We start from the raw sequence: 18,890 nt of genomic DNA on the forward strand, positions 1-18,890 counted from the left end.
TTAAAAGTAAGACAAATGTAACTTAAAATGCATGACTAATAATAAAATCTTTTGCAACTATTTAACACCCTTCCTTGGTAAAACTACCGAGGAAAAAGAATTATTATTTGTGGCTCGCTCCACTTTCTTGCCAATCAGTGAAGTCATAAATAGGACCTCTTCCAGATCTAATGCCTTCTCTTCTAAACCATGACTTGGCAAACTCCAGCCTATGACCCAGCTATGGAAGACTTTCAGAAGTTTAATAATTCTACGATATTCTATAAAAATAACCAACAAAGAACATACAACTGATGCCATCATGGCCTACTGTAGCCCCAAATATTTACTCTCCAGCTTTCCCCAATGTTTGCTGCCACTGACTCTCTGCTCACATTTAACCTCAACCTAACAGGACATGGTGTCATTTTCCAAATTAAAAAAAAAAAAAATGAAAACCAGATGTTTGGTGATTTTATGGAGACACATAATTGTCAACTGCACTGAGTATGAAGCTCATGTCACCTCATCCTCAACTTTGACCTGAGAAGGGAGAAACGGAAGAAGGAAGAGGGCTGGATAAAGTGCTTCACCCATTCTGTGATTCCCGTGCAAAGACGACTGAATCAAGGAATGGGTTCCCAATACTCAGGCTTCTAATGAAAATGACTAATCCACCCAAGCCTTGGGCCTCTGGGTTCATCAGGTCTGCCAAAAGCACCAAAGGACGGGGCCAAGACCGACAACTCAGGCTGGATTAGCTGACACTGGGCTCCCTCTGTTCAGGGTTGGACATATAAGTTTGCCTAAGGGTGAGACTCCACAGGAGGCTAAAACTGTGGGTGGATATTCTTGTCAATTATTCAATATTTTATTCCTCTGGGGAAAGAACCAAACTTAGTACAAAATTCTTTCCCTGGAAGACCAAAGGTATTCCAGAGGTCGCCTAAGACTGGTATTTCACATGAACATCAGTGATGGCCTAGTTTGATAATTATTTATTTATCTACAACCCTATGCAAGGAACCAGCTTGTTGATTACTATTACATGTATTATTCATTTATTTTATTAAACACCCACTTGCTATATAAGTAATCAGCTCACTGGTTATTATTACATGTATTGTTCATTTATGTTATTAAACACCTACCTGCTATATAAGTAATCAGCTCATTGATTATTATTACATGTATTATTTGTTTATTTTAAGTAAGCACCCACCTGAGTCAGAAACATTACTGGATCATTTCTATAAAACAGCTTCTTTAACTTTTATGATACTCATAGGGGCTATATCTCCATTTCAGTGGGAATAATTGACATCAAAAGACATAAAATGACTTAAGATTATTCAACAGGAAAATGACATTAGAACCCAGAGCTAAACCACAGTGACTTCTCACTAAAGAGGTCAAGGACCCTAGCTTACTTAGCCAAGAATTGTTTGGTCTGATCTTACATATAGTTAAGAAGATAACTGGGTCTCCAAAATCCCCAGGTTTATATGCTAGGTTATATGCTTAAAAGCTAAACAACTTGAAGCTACCTTTCACCGGGCAACTATTACAACAGCCCAAGAGCTGAGCTACAGATGAGGGCATCTAATGTTAATAGTGATCACACCATTTATTCTAATCTTTTGAAGAAGAAACTAAAGCTTGATGCAACTAGGAATCCTGCCTAAACTAAGGCATTCAACTGGAGAAGTCTAGAATCCAAATACAGACTTAGCCATGAAGCTATGCTGAAGGACTTTGCACACAATGTCTAACCCTCAAATAGTTCTGCCATTTCACTTCTCAAGAGAATAAGGACAACCCCCCACCATACACACCAAGTGTCTTGTCAAGGTTAAATGAACTGATAATGATTAGCATAGAGTTGCTTTTTGAACTAGTAACTACCAGTCAAGGGAGAGGACAACTCAGAAACCTGAGGCAAAGACAGCCTGGCATCAGTGATGCAAGAAGGAGTATGTGATGAATCCACACAAGCTGACCTAAGGAATGGCGCCCTCACCCAGGCTTTCTGCTCTACTGTAGCACAGCAAGAATGAGAGAGAAATATCCAATCAATACCAAAAGATTGCCTAGAAGATTACAAAAAGTGGAAGCTCTATCTTTAAAGGTAAATTTAAGCCTCAGTATTCGTAAGACTCCATGAGCAAAGATGCTGAAGTTCATCAAAATGATGCTCAAGTTTATACAGTGAAACAAAACCATACTGTAAAAGAAGGCTCTACTCCAAGAAGTGACAGCCTAGAAACTTCTATCCTTGCTTGGTGTCCAGTCCATTTGTTTATACCAAGCAATGCTTTCAAAATTCATGAAGTACAGAAATTGGTAAATATTTGGAAAGGGTAAATAATAAAATTTCAAAGGGAAGGATTATAAGGCATCTGAGTAACCACTCATAAGAATATACCTTTAAAAAAAAAGCTGGAGATCTAAAGTCAAGCCTCATATGCTAGGCAAGTCACTGAACTACATGCTCAACTTAATATAAGAATATAGGTTTAGGAGCTAGGCATGATGGCGCCCACCATTACTCATAACACTACAGGGGTAGAGGTAGCTGGATCTAAGTTCAAACCCAACCTGGTCGGCATAGCAAGTTCCAGGCCAGCCAGGGTTGCAAGTGAGATCCTATGTCAAAAAAAAAAAAAAAAAAAAAAAAAAAAAAAAAGACTTTGCTAGGCCTGGTGGCACACGCCTTTAATCCCAGCATTTGGGAGGCAGATAGAGGCAGATCTCTGTGAGTTCGAGGCCAGCCTGTCTACAAAGCAAGTTCTAGGACAGCTAGGACTGTTACACAGCAAAACCTTGTCTCATAAAACCAAAAGAGAGAGAGAGAGAGAGAGAGAGAGAGAGAGAGAGAGAGAGAGAGAGAGAGAGAGGAAGGAAGGAAGGAAGGAAGGAAGAAAGGAGGGGAGGGGAGGGGAGGGGAGGGGAAGGGAGGGGAGGGGATCTAAATACCTAGAGAAATGTATTATGTTCCTGCATTAGCAGTGCCAATGTAAAAGAGATATCTATTCTCCCTCAGTTGACTTCCAGGTTAAACTCAACTCTTAATAAAACATCCTCAAGTATCAAGAAAAGGCTCTTTCAAGGGCCAACATAACTTTGGAATACATGTACATACATATACGAAAGCCTAAAAAAATAATAAAATTAATTTTCAAAAAGAACCAAGTGGGAGAAGCCATATTCATCCCCTGTGGCAGTAATCAAGATAGTGTGAGCCTGGAGGAAGAGCAGACCCATAAACCAACAGAACAGAATAGGAAATCCAGATGTGGCTCAAAGTGAATATACCAACTAGTACTAGACAAAGGAAAAAGGCAACTCAACAGCGCAGAGACAGTTTACAGCAAATCGAACTGTAACAACTGGAAATGTGGCAACAAAAACCCTCAGTACATCACATACAAAAGCTTAACTCCAAATGTATCTTGGGCTTCAATGTAAAGCTAAAATTTCTACACGAGAACACTGAAAATCTTAAGGATCTAAGGCAAAAAGACTTCTTAAAGGTGGTACCTGAAGCATAATCTGTAGGAAGAATAACTAATAAATAGTATGCCATCAAAATCAAATTTTTCTGCCCTGTAAAAAGTCCTGATGGAAGAAAGAATGAAAAAGACGAAGTACATGTTAGAAGAAGTATTTTCACATAAGATATCTGGGAAAGTTCTTGCGCCTATGATACATAAGGAATTCAATCATGGGGCCAGAGGGATAGCTCAGTGGACAAAGGTCTCTGCTGCCCAACCTGGGGGCATGAGTTCAATACCTGTGACCCATACCATGCAAAGAGAGAATTGACTCCCTGTGACCTCCACAGGCAGGGAGAGAGAGAAAGAGAGAGAGAGAGAGAGAGAGATTTAATTAAAAAAGAGAAAGGTCACAGAGGGTTGTGAGGGTATTAAGAAAGAATAGCATATAATGATATATATATATATATATATATATATATATATATATGAAAATGTCACTGAGAAACCTATTTATTTGAAATATTAAACAAAAATTAGTTTAAAAATGAAAAAAAAATCATCTACTAAGCTGTAGGCAAAAGATATGCACAGGGGCTAGAGAGACAGTTCAGCAGTTAAGAAAGTGTAATGTTGTAGGTTCCCTGCATCCACAAAAGTGGCTCACCATCAACTGTAACTCCAGCTCTGGGTGATCCTATGCCCTCTTGGGCTCTACACTGCACTCATGGGCACGTAGCCTCATCAACACACAAGCATAACTAAAACATAAAATGAACTTTGTTATAAAAATATAAAAAAACACATGCTCAGACACTTGACCAGAGAAGAAGACATGGATGGAAAATGAACACCTAAAGTATTTCTACATAACTAACCATTAGAGATATTCATATTAAAGCTATAGTCATCTACAACTATACAGAAGAACAAAAAACAATGTTAAATGATGACAACTCTAAATGCTGTCAGAGATGCAGAGAAACTATGCTTCTTTTATATATGTTTTTCAGGATATAAAACAGTACTATCACTCAAGAAAACAGAGAGAGAGAGAGAGAGAGAGAGAGAGAGAGAGAGAGAGAGAGAGAACCAAATGGCTAGTAAAATCAAATAAGTTATATGGTCCACTCCAGTATGGATTCCTTGATTACGCAAATGCTCCACGGTTGTACAGGTTGTTAAATGAAGGTACATAAATGATGGGAAAGGGCACATCTTTGGATTCTCTGCACATTTCTTTGCAACTCCCAATGGCTATAATTATTCCAAAGTGCCTCACATACAGTTCTATACAGAATAGCATGAAGAGACTTCATATTTGACTGTAAGCACTCTAAAATCCAGAAAGAAATTCTAAAAAAACAGAATCACACATTTTTTACATTTATAGTTGGAGAGAACCCCAGACTATGCAGACAAAAATCCCCTTCCAACAAACCCCATATTTATGTAGGTAGGGGAAGAATTTCCTCCTACAGATCTTCATGACAAGAATATTCCAACTGACTTCAGTCTCTCAGCTACCCTAGAAAAGTTTCTTTCTGTTGCCTCATGGAACCAGGGGCCTGTGTCCTGGGCAATAAATCATTTTCATGAGCACATCCCAACACTAGAGGGAGCTCTTTCTGTCAGTTAAGGTAAAATTTCCTTTACAAGGAACCCTGGTTAATTGAAGCCATAAGGACTCAGGGTTCCACTCTCTGTACTTTCTCTGAAAGTCTAGGGTCTCTCTTATGGTTTCTTGTCTTGGACTTCCCCACTCCTAGTAGGCAGATGCATTGGTTCTTGGACCTCCAGCTGAGTAGGAGATACCCAGCCAATCTCACAGATATACAAGAGGATTTGAGCTCACTCAGGGCTTTGGGCCAGAGCTTCAGCTAATACAGAAGCATTCCTTTAGCTTATCTTGCATTCTGATTATAAAGACAGGATTAAGTGTCAAAATGCAGGTGCTCATCAAATACCAGCCTTCCATTTCAACTCAATTTTCAGAGTACTGCTCCCCGCACACACGTGGATTTATTTGTCTCTTCATTGATATCTACAGGGAGAAGTTGAGACAGTCCACACCTGTGGAACTTGCTGGGTTTATATGGGATCTCAACTACCATGTGGCATGTAGCTTTCAGTCAGCCAGTAATTTGGGACACTGACTTCAAAGCTACAGATCAATGTAGACTAACAGACTGCCTGCTTCAGATCTCAGAGGAATGAGCAAACAACTTCCCTCCCCCAAGGGCTGTTCTTTTTAACAACCATGTGCAAAGTCAAGACTTCATCTGCTAGTCCAAAAATGAGCCCCCCCCCCCCCCCCCGCAGCAAGCATGTAAAATACAAGTACTTGGAATGGATCCATCATCTTGACAACTTACGTGGAACTGGTCTGAGGTTGTTCAAAGGCTTCTTTTGGAATCTTAAGGCCAGGGTTTCGCTTCTTGCCTATGGGGGAGGACATAAGGAAAAATGTCAAAGTCTACTTTGCTGCAAAAGAATGAGGACAGAGACTCCAGAGCAAAGGCAAGAAGTCGTCGTCACAGGTATCTATTCTCATTTCCCAGCTCAGAACACAACTTGCAAAGGAAGCAGCCAGTAAATGCGAGGGGCCAGGGCGTCAGACAGCTTCTCAGATGCAGGCTGAGACCAGAAATGGCATTGCCAGAGGCCCAGAGTACACATACCAAGGTGAAAATGTTCATTCTTGCTGGGAGTGTGGCTCAGTGGTAAAGCACTTGCCTATCATGTGCAAGACCAGGGCTTAATCCACAACACTGAAGAAAAAAAAAGCCAACTCTTTTGCTAAGAAGGTGGATCCTTCTTGCCCACTGAGAAATTGTCACATTAACTTCTTGGGTTGTTCTTTTATACAGTAATCATGATGGCTTATGACTGTTTATAGGTGGGGTATTTTGGTTGTTGTTCATTTTTGTTTTAACAGCAATCAGATGTAGTCACCCTGATCTCAGTATCCTACAGTTTTCTAAATCGGTCTGAGAGCATTGTTAAAACTGATGACGGAAATGAAAAAAAAAAACAAAACAAAACACTTCTCTGCTCTTCTGTCTTTACTCATTCCTCAGCTACCTGCAAGAGGCTGGAAAACTGAAGAGAATGCATCTGACTTACTACCAGAAGCATGCAGTGATATGTTTGCTCTGCTCTGACAAGGATTAGGACGACAGATGAGCTTGTGCCAAGTTACCGTTTCTTTGGGGTATAGATGGGAATGCAGATTGATGTTGCTCATTCCTGGGTAGAAACTATAGTTGAGTTTGGCACAAGCACCTTTGCTGCTGGGTCCAAAAGAACAGACCAGGAAATGCCAGCTCAGGAAGCAGACTGGACAAGTCAGTCTTGTTAAGGGCCTGGGGGTTTCATCCTATGCATAGATCCCAGGTCTTTGCACTTGGCAGGAGAAGTCAAAGCAGAGCTGGACACGATGCCTATGGTCTCGCCTCTTTCCTCATCTCTCCTCTGTACTGCCAAGTGGGCACATCAGAGCTGATACAAGCTCTGGATGAGATCCTAGTAGACCCTAAGGCGCAACATAAGAATTCCAAGTACTGTATGCATGAAAAATGCACCCAAAGGGCTTACTTGTTCAACATCACAGAGTCAGCAACAACCTCATGAGCATCTGTGTAGAGGTCTCCTGACACCTGATGTGGAGATCTTTCCACTAAATGGCCAGGGAATGGGATGGGGGCTGTGAGTTTAAAAATCACCGGGCTATTTCTCTTACCAAAGGAACTACAGGCTGACTTTTTTCCAAAAGATGTTTTCTTTTATGTGCACAGTGTTTTGCCTGCATGTGTGTCTGTGTATCACCATACAGTGGCAGAGGAGGACAAAAAATGTCATATCCCCTGAAACTGGAGTTATAGACTATTGTGAGCTGCCCTGTGGGTGCTAGGAATAGAACCTGGGTCCTCTACAAGAGCAGACAGAGCTCTTAACCAGAGCCATCTCCTCAGCACTGAACTGGCTTTTAACTCTCAGTCTCCTCAGCTGTAAAATCCAGAAATAACATCAATATTTACTTCTCTGAACCAAATGTAAGAATCAAACCAGACAACGCACATGAAAAACATTGAGATATCCAAAGAACCTTTTCATTATGATGATATAGAGAAAATATCTATATGTCTCATTTCAAAAAATAGTAAGAAATCCATGAATAAAACTGGCTATGTTATCAGAACCCTAAAATTGTGTATAATTGAGCTTTTTTAATCTATTATTTAGAAATTCAATATCTAGATCAATTCAGCAACCAATATGAAGACAATACTAGTCAATGATCAACATAGAGAAAGCCTTTGGGGAATATCTTTAGTAAATAGTTTTTCAACTATCTGTTCATTTTTTTCTAGTGTTCTATAAAGAATAGGTACATCATTACTCCTCCCTTCTCCTGACTCTCAGAGACCTCTTAGCACATATTTACAAAGTTAATCAGACCAATGCGTACGTGGATTGGCAATGTATAGGGCTTTTCACTGTGCTGCCAAGGTGCTCGGTCTAACAAATGGAGGGTTTAACTCTAAATAGACTCATCCATGAACCTCAGCCACACAGACAGGAGATGCCGTCTGAACAAGTCGCTCCAGCGAGGAACAAGATACTCCACTTCAAATCATGACAAATGCTTAGCAATATAACAAAGAGGGAACCAGAAAAGCCCAACAAATAGTGCCTTAGCTTTTTTCTCAAATAAAACAAAAATAAAGTAAAATACATTTTGTCTGTGATAAGGGCTCCCAGAGGTCATTCAGTCAAACCTTAGGCAGAAGTTTTGCCTCACTTCTAATGTGGTTCCTGTATGACAGGTGTGAAGAGAGATCACTGATTATAGAGGAAAATCTCCGTGTCAAAGGCTTAACACATCAGGAGCACTTCTTAGCAGCAACTAGTTGTGACACCATAACACAATAAATTACCAAACCATCTATCCAAAGACAGCGGAGCAAAGGATGAAGGAAGAGAGAGAGTGGAGAAAGAGTCCTGGGGACAGAAACAAATGGAGTAAAAGGCCAAGACAATAACACAGCCTTCCCTGGCTCTTCCCCACTTCCCACACACACCCAGTCACCCCACCCCACATCATATCACTCTGCCCCAGAATTGGCAGCCTCTGGCTAAAATGACTATCCTCTAATCTCCAGATCTGATCCCTGACTATCTACACCTAAACATTAGAGATTTTCATGGTGTTCAACATTTTCACAAATATAAAATTCCAAAACATTCAACTCAGGGACAGCAAGAATAAACCTCAGGAGACACAGAATCCAGCCAAATGTCACTTAGAAAAGTATCCTCTCTTTTTGAAGATGTAAATCAAGTAACGTGAAGACATAGACATATCCAAGACCTTCCTAGACTTACTTATCTATCTCCAGAACCTTCAATAAATCCCAGGAGGTTTTCAAAGCTGCAAACACAGGGACTCCAGGAGGAGCCCCAACAGAAGTCCAAAGCCCTTACTGAGCTCCAAAGCCGGCACGCTTCAGTTGGAGGCAAAGAACAGAGCAAGCTCCACCTCCTGCTCTTGTGCGGTAGCAAACCTTGGTGAGTTCATTGTTCCCGGGCCATGGAAGCCATTCAGGGAGGCAGAAGGTTAGCTGGCCCATTCAGACACCCAGGGGTGGCATTGCTCATTAAGCAGCCCTGCAGTTATAAATCCCTGAAGTAACTCTGGGAGCCCAGTTCTCTACCCTTTTGATAAATGGCTCTTTCATTTCCTAACAGAAAGAAAAACAATAGGTGGTCCGTTTCCAGCTGTGTTTATTCCAGAGCAATCTGTTCCCTCAAAGAGGCTGCCAACACCTCATGCTAACATTTAACACTATGCTGCTAGGGAGGAAAAAAAATTAATGGGAAGGAGAGATATGAATAACAAAGTTAAGTGGCCAAGAACGTTAATGGACCTTTCCCTTGATAATTCAAACAGAAATCCTTTAAAGTCAGAAAAGAGGCTTTACCTTAGGTGGGGACAGAAACAAGGCTTCTCCGAGAGAATCTTGTCTATTTCTTGTTTGCCTTTTTCTTGGTACTGACTAGAAAAGGGGAGTCTGCCTGACTGCTGAACACAAACAGTCTTGCTTCATCAGCCTCTGTGTGTGTGTGTGTGTGTGTGTGTGTGTGTGTGTGTGACATCCATGCTAAGAAAACTGCTTCTCCAAGAGAGAAAGGGTATCATCCCAGTACAAACTGAGATTCACTCGACATTCATCTTAAATCAAAGCCAGGCCATGAGAATTCAGACCCAGTGTAAAACAACATTGGGCTGAGAAAGAAAAGAAAAAAAAATAGAAAGAGTAGAGGGGATGGAGAAACGTTAAAATTTTCTAAATTTTTAGAAGAAAAATTAGCAGGCCACGTAGAAATACCCTGGCTTTAAGTGTACATAAAATGGTGGGGTACAAATGAGGTCTTGCCCAGCAGCCACTCTGAGGGAGTGAGCACAAAGACCTTTCTGATGTGCCTTATTACATAAAGTAGAAGGCTGTGCTCCGGCGCCAACCCAAACAGCACACAGCCCCACGAGGCTGGCAGACGGTGTCACCACCCTGAGATAAGCGGGTGTCTGAGCATTTCTCAGCCCCACTGAAAGGTTGGCGAGCGTGACTCTGGTGGTCTGCGACTATCTACATCGCATCACAGGAGGAAGGACTGCGGGTCACCAGCGCCAAGTTTATTTTTCTAGTGTGTTTCCCAGGGTGAATGGGGCTCCTGGCCAAGTTACTGGCGACCTGGAGGCCTTGGCTGCTTTCTCTCTACCCCGTGCATCTGGGTTTATGTTCCAAGCGCAACTGGCAGCAAAGCACACAGCTAAGTGTCATTAGATGCCATTAAACTACAAGGAGGATCATATGCAAAGCAGCTAACGGAGCCCAGAGGAGGCAGGAGGTGCAGAGAAAAAAGCTGCCTTTACAGAAGCCACTAGGAAGAGGACGAGGAGCCTGTACCACCACAACCCTACAAAAATACCAGATATTGCACATCACCAGGACTCCACAGTATGCGAAATCTGGTAGGATATACAAAGTTTAGAAAATAAAAATTGGAGGGCTCATTTGAAAACTTTGAGTCACATTCACCTTAACTGGGAAGGCAGAATGAATCTCTCAACAGCTTTCCTGTCCCCTACATGGTCCCCTCTACAGGGAGAGCTCCAGTTGCTAGCGGATGAGAATTCAACCTTCTGAATTCATCACATTCATGGAAAACCCACAGAACCTCCCCAAACCTGCCCCTGCTCTCCGAAAATAGCTCCCATGACCACCATCTATTTATTTTCCTCATAATATTATTTTGTTGCTTTTAATTTCACATTTGCTTGTTACTGATTTATTGTCTGTCTTCCCCACAAGAATGTAAGCTCCATAGCAGCAAAAATGTTGGTCCAGTATGCCTCCTCTTAAGCATCTGCTTATTGAATGTTCGTTGCCCTTTTCTTGGCTATTTTGAACAGGGTAAATCAGATAGGCTAGGGGGGGTGGGGGAGGGAGGAGCAGAAGAAGAAGAAAATGGTAAGAAAGAGGTGGGGGAGGGATGGAGGGAAATATGGGAAGAAAAAACCCAACTGAGGTGAAAATAACACACGCATAATCAGGAAGGCTGCGTTTCAAATCCCATCTGGGATGGTTTGTGCTAAAGATCAGTTTAACATAATCTAGAGTCACCTGGGAAATGGACCTCTGGGTGTTCTGTTGGGGGACTGTCTTGATGACATTGCAGGGATGTGGGAAGAACCATTCTAAGCGTGGATGGGACTAAGCCCTGGGCAAGAGGACCTGTGTTGCATGAAGTAGAGCCAGTGAGTGCAACACTGGCATGCATGGCCCCATGGCTCTCTTCCAACGCTGAGTATAATGTAGCCAGCTGCTTCAAGCTCCAGCGGGCCTGACTTCCCCATCCTGGTGGACTGCACTTTGAACTGTGAGCTCCCATAAGCCCTTTCTCTTCATTTGCTTGTATCAGACTACACTATCGCAACAACAGAAAAAGAAACCAAGACACCAGCTGTGCTACTTATTTACAGCCTGATCTTAAAGAGCATTCCTCACCATAAATCAGCTCCCGAACCTGCAAACTGGAGCTGGTGGTCAGCCTGACCAGGCCTCTCACAGATTCATCTGACACAGTGTGCATACTGACACAATGCACAGAAAGGACTCCAGCAGCGCCCTGTAGACAGAGTGTTCCAGAAATACTTTCCTTCCACATTTATGCCTATATTTTTAAAATATGAGGTAAGCAGAATGCCCTGTCACAGGCATCTTGTGTCTCCCAATGACATCCTCTGACCTTCCTACCTTGTGTTACTTGTGCTAAAATTACATTTCCCAACAGCTCATGCATCTTGAACCACAGAGTCAGTGTGCCCACCAACTATGGGAGCTATTCCAGAACCTCAAAACACATTCCCTCTCTCTCTCTCTCTCTCTCTCTCTCTCTCTCTCTCTCTCTCTCTCACACACACACACACACACACACACACACACACACACACACACACACGTACGCACACACATTTTAAGCTCCACAGTAACTTAGATTCCAGTCAAGGTCAAGAACCACTTTTCTAGCATAGAGTATGACAGAGTATGTCTAGGTAAAGTTTTTCATTTTTCATCATTTCCCACCTAATAATACTTAAAATCCCTCTAGGCTCCCGATATTTACCCTACATCCTAGCCAGTTGTATCTGCCTCATAAGAATTAAAGCTAGAGAGATGACTCAATGGTTAAGAGCACCTGCTGCTCTTCAAGAAGACTAGAGTCCATAGCTGGTGGGTGGGGGGGGGGGGGCCCACATCTTTAGTTCCAGCACTTAGGAGGCAGGTTGTTATCTGACTTTGAGGCCAGTCTGGTCTACAGAGGGAGTTCCAGGACAGCCAGGGCTACAGAGAAACCCTGTCTTGATAAAACTGGTGGAAAAAAAAAAAAAAAAGGAAGCCCAGAGTCCAGTTCCCAGCACCCACATTAGCCAGCTCATAACTGCCTATAACTTCATCTCCAGGACATATGACACCCTCTTTGGACTCCATGGGCACTGCACTCATATACACATGCCCACACATAGGTGTAGCAGGAATTTTAAAAGTTCTTATTCATAAAATCAAACCCGAGGCCAGTTATTGGGGTGAATACTGGAAGGTCAGAGAGACAGAACAAGCCACAGCTAACCTCACCTGGCCAGATCCTCAGCTGGTCTTGTTTCCTCCGACTGGAAGCTTCTGTGTCCTCATCCCAATGGCTCTCAGCTGAACTGCTGCTGGAAAGCCTGAAGCTTAACCAGTCACATGCTTAACCAGCCAAAATCTTCTAGTTTCTGGTCCTCACGCCTTATATATCTTTCTGCTTTCTACCACCACTCTCTGGGATTAAAGGCTGGCTTTCTGGGATTAAAGGTGTGTGTCACCATGCTTGGCTATTTCCAATGTGGCCTTGAACTCACAGAGATCCAGAGGGATTTCTATCTCTGGAATGCTAGGATTAAAGGTGTGAGTGCCACCATTTTCTAGCCTTTGTATTTAGTGGCTGTCTGTTCTCTGACCCCAGATAAATTTATTAGAGTACACAATATTTTGGGGAACACAATACCACCACACATAGGCACATTAATTATAATTAAAAAATAATAAAAACTTTTTTAAATAATTAAATTCAAGTTAAGTTCCTCACTGTGCTAACTGTATCACTGAACTGAAACTGTCAGTAATTCACTGAAGTAGATATTACAAGGGATAAAATGCATTACTATGCAAACTCTGCTTTTAAGGCATCAGCAGATATGAAAATTCCAATTACTAAAATAGTAGTGAACTTACGTGGTGAGTGATGCAAGCAATGCACACTGAAGGCAGGAGAGAGGAAATCAGACAGAATAAAAACGTCTCTCAGAGGAAGTGGTATTATGGGTAGTCTTGGATAGCTGATTTGAAGGTACATAAGAGTTCGCTATTTGTGATGGTGAAATCTTAGTTGTCAACTTGGCTAGATCTGGAATCATCTAAAAAACACATCTTGGGAGGGTCAGAGAGGGCACTTCCTCACAGGGATTAATGAAGGGGAGGAGATCTGCAGCCCAGAGTGGGCAGATATGATGAGACCTGAGTGGGGAGCAGGGCTCACCTTCACCCCTCACTGGTGACTTCTGCCAATGCTACAGCCATCCCTTGCTGACCTCAGCCTCTTGGGTGAAATGAAGGACCAGAAGCTCTCTAGGAGTCCTCCAGACCTTCAGTGCAACATTGATACTACTGAGGCACCTGCCCCAATGGACAGAGCAGTTGCCCGATTCTCAGACTCTCTAGCATGAAGGGAGCTAGACTGCTTACTCAGCCCATATTGTGTAAGACAATCTAACAAATCCTTTGTGGTATATATTTATTCTATCAGTTCTGCTCCTCCAGATAACCCTGACTAATAAACATCATCCCCCTCATCATCATCACTACCACCATCATCTTCATCACTATCATATCACAATCACCACCATCATCAATTTTGCCATCATTACCACCATCATCACCACCACCATCATCACCACCACCACCATCATCACCACCACCACCATCATCATCACCACCACCACCACCATCACCACCACCACCACCACCATCATCACCACCACCATCATCAATCTTGTCATTATCATCATTATCACCACCACCACCACCATCATCATCACTAATACCACCATCATCATCACCATTACCATCATCATCATTACCACCATCATCATTAACATCATCATCACTATCATCAACAATAACATCATTAGCATAACCATCATCTGGCTATTCCCCAGCAAGAAGAAATTCAGGGAAGAAGAAAAGATAAGCAAAAGGGGGTAGACAAGGAGAGAAGGCAGATAACGAGTGTTATGATTTGGATATAAAAAAGGCTGATCAGTTTGAACACATGGTCCCCATCTGGTGATGCTGTTTTAGGCAACTGTAGAAATTTTGGGACATGGGCCTCACTGGAGAAAGTGGGTCACTGAAGAGGGACCATGGTGTACATATTCTTATGTTCTTATTCTGTTTCCTGGCCATCCAGATATGAACAAGTATCTATAGCACAGCCATGAGCCAATTCTGCCACCATTCCTTTCCTACCATGATGAACTGTAGCCCCTGAATTGTGTTTCACAATGAACCCCTCTCTACTTAAGTTGCTTCAACGTGGTAGGTATTCATCATCACTACAACTATCATCATCATTATCACTATCATCATCATCACCATCACCATCACCTCCATATCATCATTATCACCATTATCTTCATCATCACTATTGTCATCACCACCACCATCATCATCATCACCACCATCATCACCATCACTATCATCCTCACCCCCATCATTATATTCTGTCCCATAAATAAGAAATGTAATTAATACAACAAGTTTCAATTCAGAATTACTAAATAAGAAATACTGGAAGAACATATGGCAGATTTCCAGTGGGAAAATGAAGCTTGAGAGTATTCTGCAGGAAAATGTGAAGATCTGAAAGTAGACAAGATGAACAAGGCAGACAGGAAAACAAGAAAAATGAGAGGAAAGAAGGCAGTCAGAGCAACAACACTGGAAGAGAGGGGATAAGGAAGAAGAGTCACTGGTGGACAGAGAATCACTGGTCTTCTCAAAGAATATGCCAGAGTGTGAGTGATCAGAAGGGTTTCCTTACCATGTGACTGAGGCACTTTTGTACTTGGTGGATTTAAAGCATGTTCTGTGCGGTCAGCAATTCAGTGCTGACTACATGCTCTTGAAACAGCCTAAATGTAAATCACAGCGAGAGAGGCCTTCTACTTGTGGTCTAGACCCAGTATGACAGGAGGAGGCGGGCAGGGCTTCTCTGGGGAATCCCCATCATCTGGCTACACTCATCTTCTTTATTTATGTGCTACTCCATTCATGAGCCTTTATCAAAAGGAAGTGTAGTCACAAGAATGCTAAAAACAGCACTCTGAAATAAAAATACGGAAACAGATTGCAAAGAAATTTAGGGATGTGGTTGATCTTCCCAAAATGCATATCAAGTTTTGATAGAATTTTAAAAGTGTTCATTTTTAGATATAAATACTGAAATGTTTACAATGATATGCTTCTAGGATTTGCTTCAAATAATATAGATGACAGTAGAGAACTGAAAACGAGATTAAAATGAAATAAGATTAGCCATGAGCTGGTAATTGTTGAAGTTTGGTGATGGCGGCTCATTAGATTATTTTACTTTTGAATATATCTGAAATTCATCAAAATGTAAATAGCAACAAAATTACTCTTTGTGTTGTGTCCTCTACACTTCCTAAGGCAGGAGCACTTTTTCCTCTTCCCCGATGACTCAATGGGCATCTCAATGCCACCTGCTATTTTGTGCTGGGGCAAAGGGGGAGAAGCTGGCCTTCTTCGAGATCTTTCTCACCCAATAATAAATGGGAAGAAAACCCAGAAGATGACATATAGCCCTTTCTCTAGGTCTTTGGTACAGTCTAGAATATCTCATATTCCATGACAATGAAAAACAAAGAGGTAAAGAAACTGTAGCCAGAAAACATGGCAGGAATCTTCATCTCAACTCTCCCCCTAAACCTCCAATCTAACCTTTGCTCTGTCATGGTTTGTATATAATGTCATCTGATCACCTTTCTCTATAGAGAGGCCAGATATTGGTAAGAGTATGGTTTTCAAAGTGCATCCTGGTAAACGACCATAGCAGCTTGTCTTTCATTCTGCTATCTGTTTTCCCAGCTTCATGCATCTCTTAATGGTGACACTTTTAGTTAGGGGTCCATGACATCCAATCACTAAGAAACGGCTCTCAGAAAACCATAGAACTGAGATATGAGGGTTGTTTTTTTTTGTTTGTTTGTTTGTTTTTTTTGAAAAGAGAAAGCAAATCTATAAAAACAAATGACTTATTTTCAATGTCGTTTGGTTTGTACCAGTAAACTAATATTTCAATATGATTTCATATCCTCATGTAGCCCTTAATGGAAAAAATTCCCCAGTCCTACAGAAAAACTGAAGCCTTCAGTTCATACTCCTGAATTAATCATCATCACTGTAATTAACAAATATCAATTCAGGCAATGCCATAACTCAATGTGTCGAAAGAAGTAGCATTCTCTAGCCTTGGGTAAGAGAAGTCTAGAAACTATTTTAGGTAGTTACCTTCATACCTGTAAATAAATTCGTCTCCAAGTCTGAACACAGGAAGGAAATATACAAATTCTCTACTGTAAGAATATTGATCCACTCCCTATATGATCACAGAGGTAGGAATGTGTGGGAGCCCGTTCTCAGGTTCCTCATGGCTTTACCCAGCAGGTCCGCATAGAGGATGATCAGGACCACGGGCCTGAGTGCAGGTGTCTGAGATGGTCTGCACTTGGCTGTGCTGGGAGAAGAGGTCTTTTGCTCCACCCCTTAGCGTCTCTATAAAAACCCTGGGCCAGAGACAGTCGGGGCCCGTTGGAATAGGTTCCAGGCCCTCTCAAGGCTATCCTTTATTTTCTGTTTATCTCCGCAATAAATCCTTCTATCTAATATTTCCTGCTGATCGCACTCAAGAAAACTCTGGGGAACTGTGGGGGTGGTGGGTAAACGCCCCACAGGAATGAAAGGTATAGGTTCATATATGATTCATCGTTTCTCATATATACTGTTACCTGTGGTGATATATTGTGTAACCTAACAAAATTTGCCTGAAGATCAGAGAACAGAACAAGCCACTAGATTAAACATAGAAGCCAGCAGTGGTGGCACACACCTTTAATTCTAGCACTCTGGAGGCAGAGATCTGTCTGGATCTCTGTGAGTTCAAAGCTACCCTGGACATGAGATTGACTCAATCTAGAAGAGAAACAGAGCCAGGAAGTGGTGGCACACACCTTTAATCCTAATACTTGGGAGTCACACACCTTTAATACTAGCACTTGAGATCTCATGCCTTTGCTTGGGAAGCACACACACCATTAATCCCAGCACTAAGAAGGAAGCGGTGGCTGGGCAGAGAAAGGTATATAAGGCATGAGAAGTCAGACTGGGGAGTCCTAGAGGTAAGAGGTGGCTTGTTCCTTTGTCTCTCTGATCTTTCAGCATTTACTCCAATATCTGGCTCCAGGTTTTTTATTAAAAGGCCATTTAGCAATTTGAGCAACAGTTACTTAAAGATTATCCCCAATATGGTTGCAATGTCTAATCAAAAATATGGAGGCTAGAGAGATGGCTCATTGGTTAAGAGCACTTGCTGTTCTTGCAGAGGATCCATGTTTGGTTCCCAGCAACCATGTGGTGGCTCAGAACCATCTGTAACTTCAGATCCGGAGGTGATAGTGTCCACTTCTGGCCTCCAAGGGCTCTGTATTCACATAGTGCCCAGACATACACAGAGGTAAACTTTATTTAAAAATTTTTAAATATACATATAAACATAATAAAAATAATGTATATATGTATACATGTGTGTACATGTACAGATATATATTTATGGAGAAAGTTTGTAATTATCCTTGGATATAATAACCTTATAAGATTTCCTTTACATTGTGGGTTTTTCTTTAAATGATTTACTTATTTTTATCTTAGCTGTATGAGAGTTTGCCTGACTGCCTGGTTCCTCCAGAGGTCAGAAGAGGGCATCAGAAGGTCTAGAACTAGAGTTATAAATGTTTGTGAGCCACTATGTGGGTTCTGGGGACTGAACCTGGGTCCTTCGGAAGAGCAGCTAGTGCTCTTAGCCAGTGGGTTATCTCCTAGCCCTACACTGTACCTGTCTAGCTAAGCAGCACGTGCAGTGACACCTGACAAATGGATGGAGGAAAAAGAAAGGCTGAATTAGCAGGCAGGCAACACTGCTGTTCTGGGGTTGGTACTGTGTCATGAACAAATGCTCGTGAGAAAATTGTTCATGAACAAATTGTTCATGAGAAAAATGATTAAAAGCTTGACTTTATTGAGAATTTATTATATGTAACATGGACTCTTCAGCAGACCCCATGACTTATTTAATGATCACAGGAGCGCCATGAGGGATTATTTCTATTTCAAGGACTCTGTCTAGATACATGGAACGCAATTGCCTTTAGTGCTTCAACTGAAATTGTTCCTCGTCATGTGTCTACTTGTGGGAGGACTGTTCCTGAGCTAGCTGTGTCTGTGCTGTAGATATAAATTCCAGAAGCCACAGACATTTGTCCTGGAGAAAGTCCACAGTACAGGCTTTCTGCTCTTCTGACCTTGCCTCTCCAGATACCACATGCAACTCATAAAACTGTTTACCAGGAGCTGTGGGGGCATGACCAAGGTCTGCCAAGAGGCTCTAGACTCAATAAAAAAAAGCCATCTACTGCCATGGACTATGCTCAAGATAGTTTAACCTTTCTGGACTTTA

General features: G+C 41.9%; 1 protein-coding gene across 2 annotated transcripts in view; it reads right to left on the bottom strand.

The window, feature by feature from the left end:
• Map2k6 (mitogen-activated protein kinase kinase 6) overlaps positions 1 to 18,890 on the bottom strand; it is a 120,572-nt gene that overhangs the window by 34,517 nt on the left and 67,165 nt on the right. The window contains exons 1-2 of one of the 2 annotated variants that reach the window (XM_028865279.2): positions 8,862 to 9,171; positions 5,849 to 5,915 (exon numbers count right to left, since the gene is read on the bottom strand). Coding sequence is in view for 1 of the 2 variants with exons in the window: in XM_028865278.2 (XP_028721111.1) it covers positions 5,849 to 5,915 (67 nt within the window). In the remaining variant the exon portion in view is untranslated. Of the gene's footprint in view, positions 1 to 5,848; positions 5,916 to 8,861; positions 9,172 to 18,890 lie in introns of those variants that run through there. The other variant, XM_028865278.2, reaches the window with a different exon arrangement.

Source organism: Peromyscus leucopus, chromosome 8b (genome assembly GCF_004664715.2).
Source record: "Peromyscus leucopus breed LL Stock chromosome 8b, UCI_PerLeu_2.1, whole genome shotgun sequence".
NCBI classification, from domain to species: Eukaryota; Metazoa; Chordata; class Mammalia; order Rodentia; family Cricetidae; genus Peromyscus; species Peromyscus leucopus.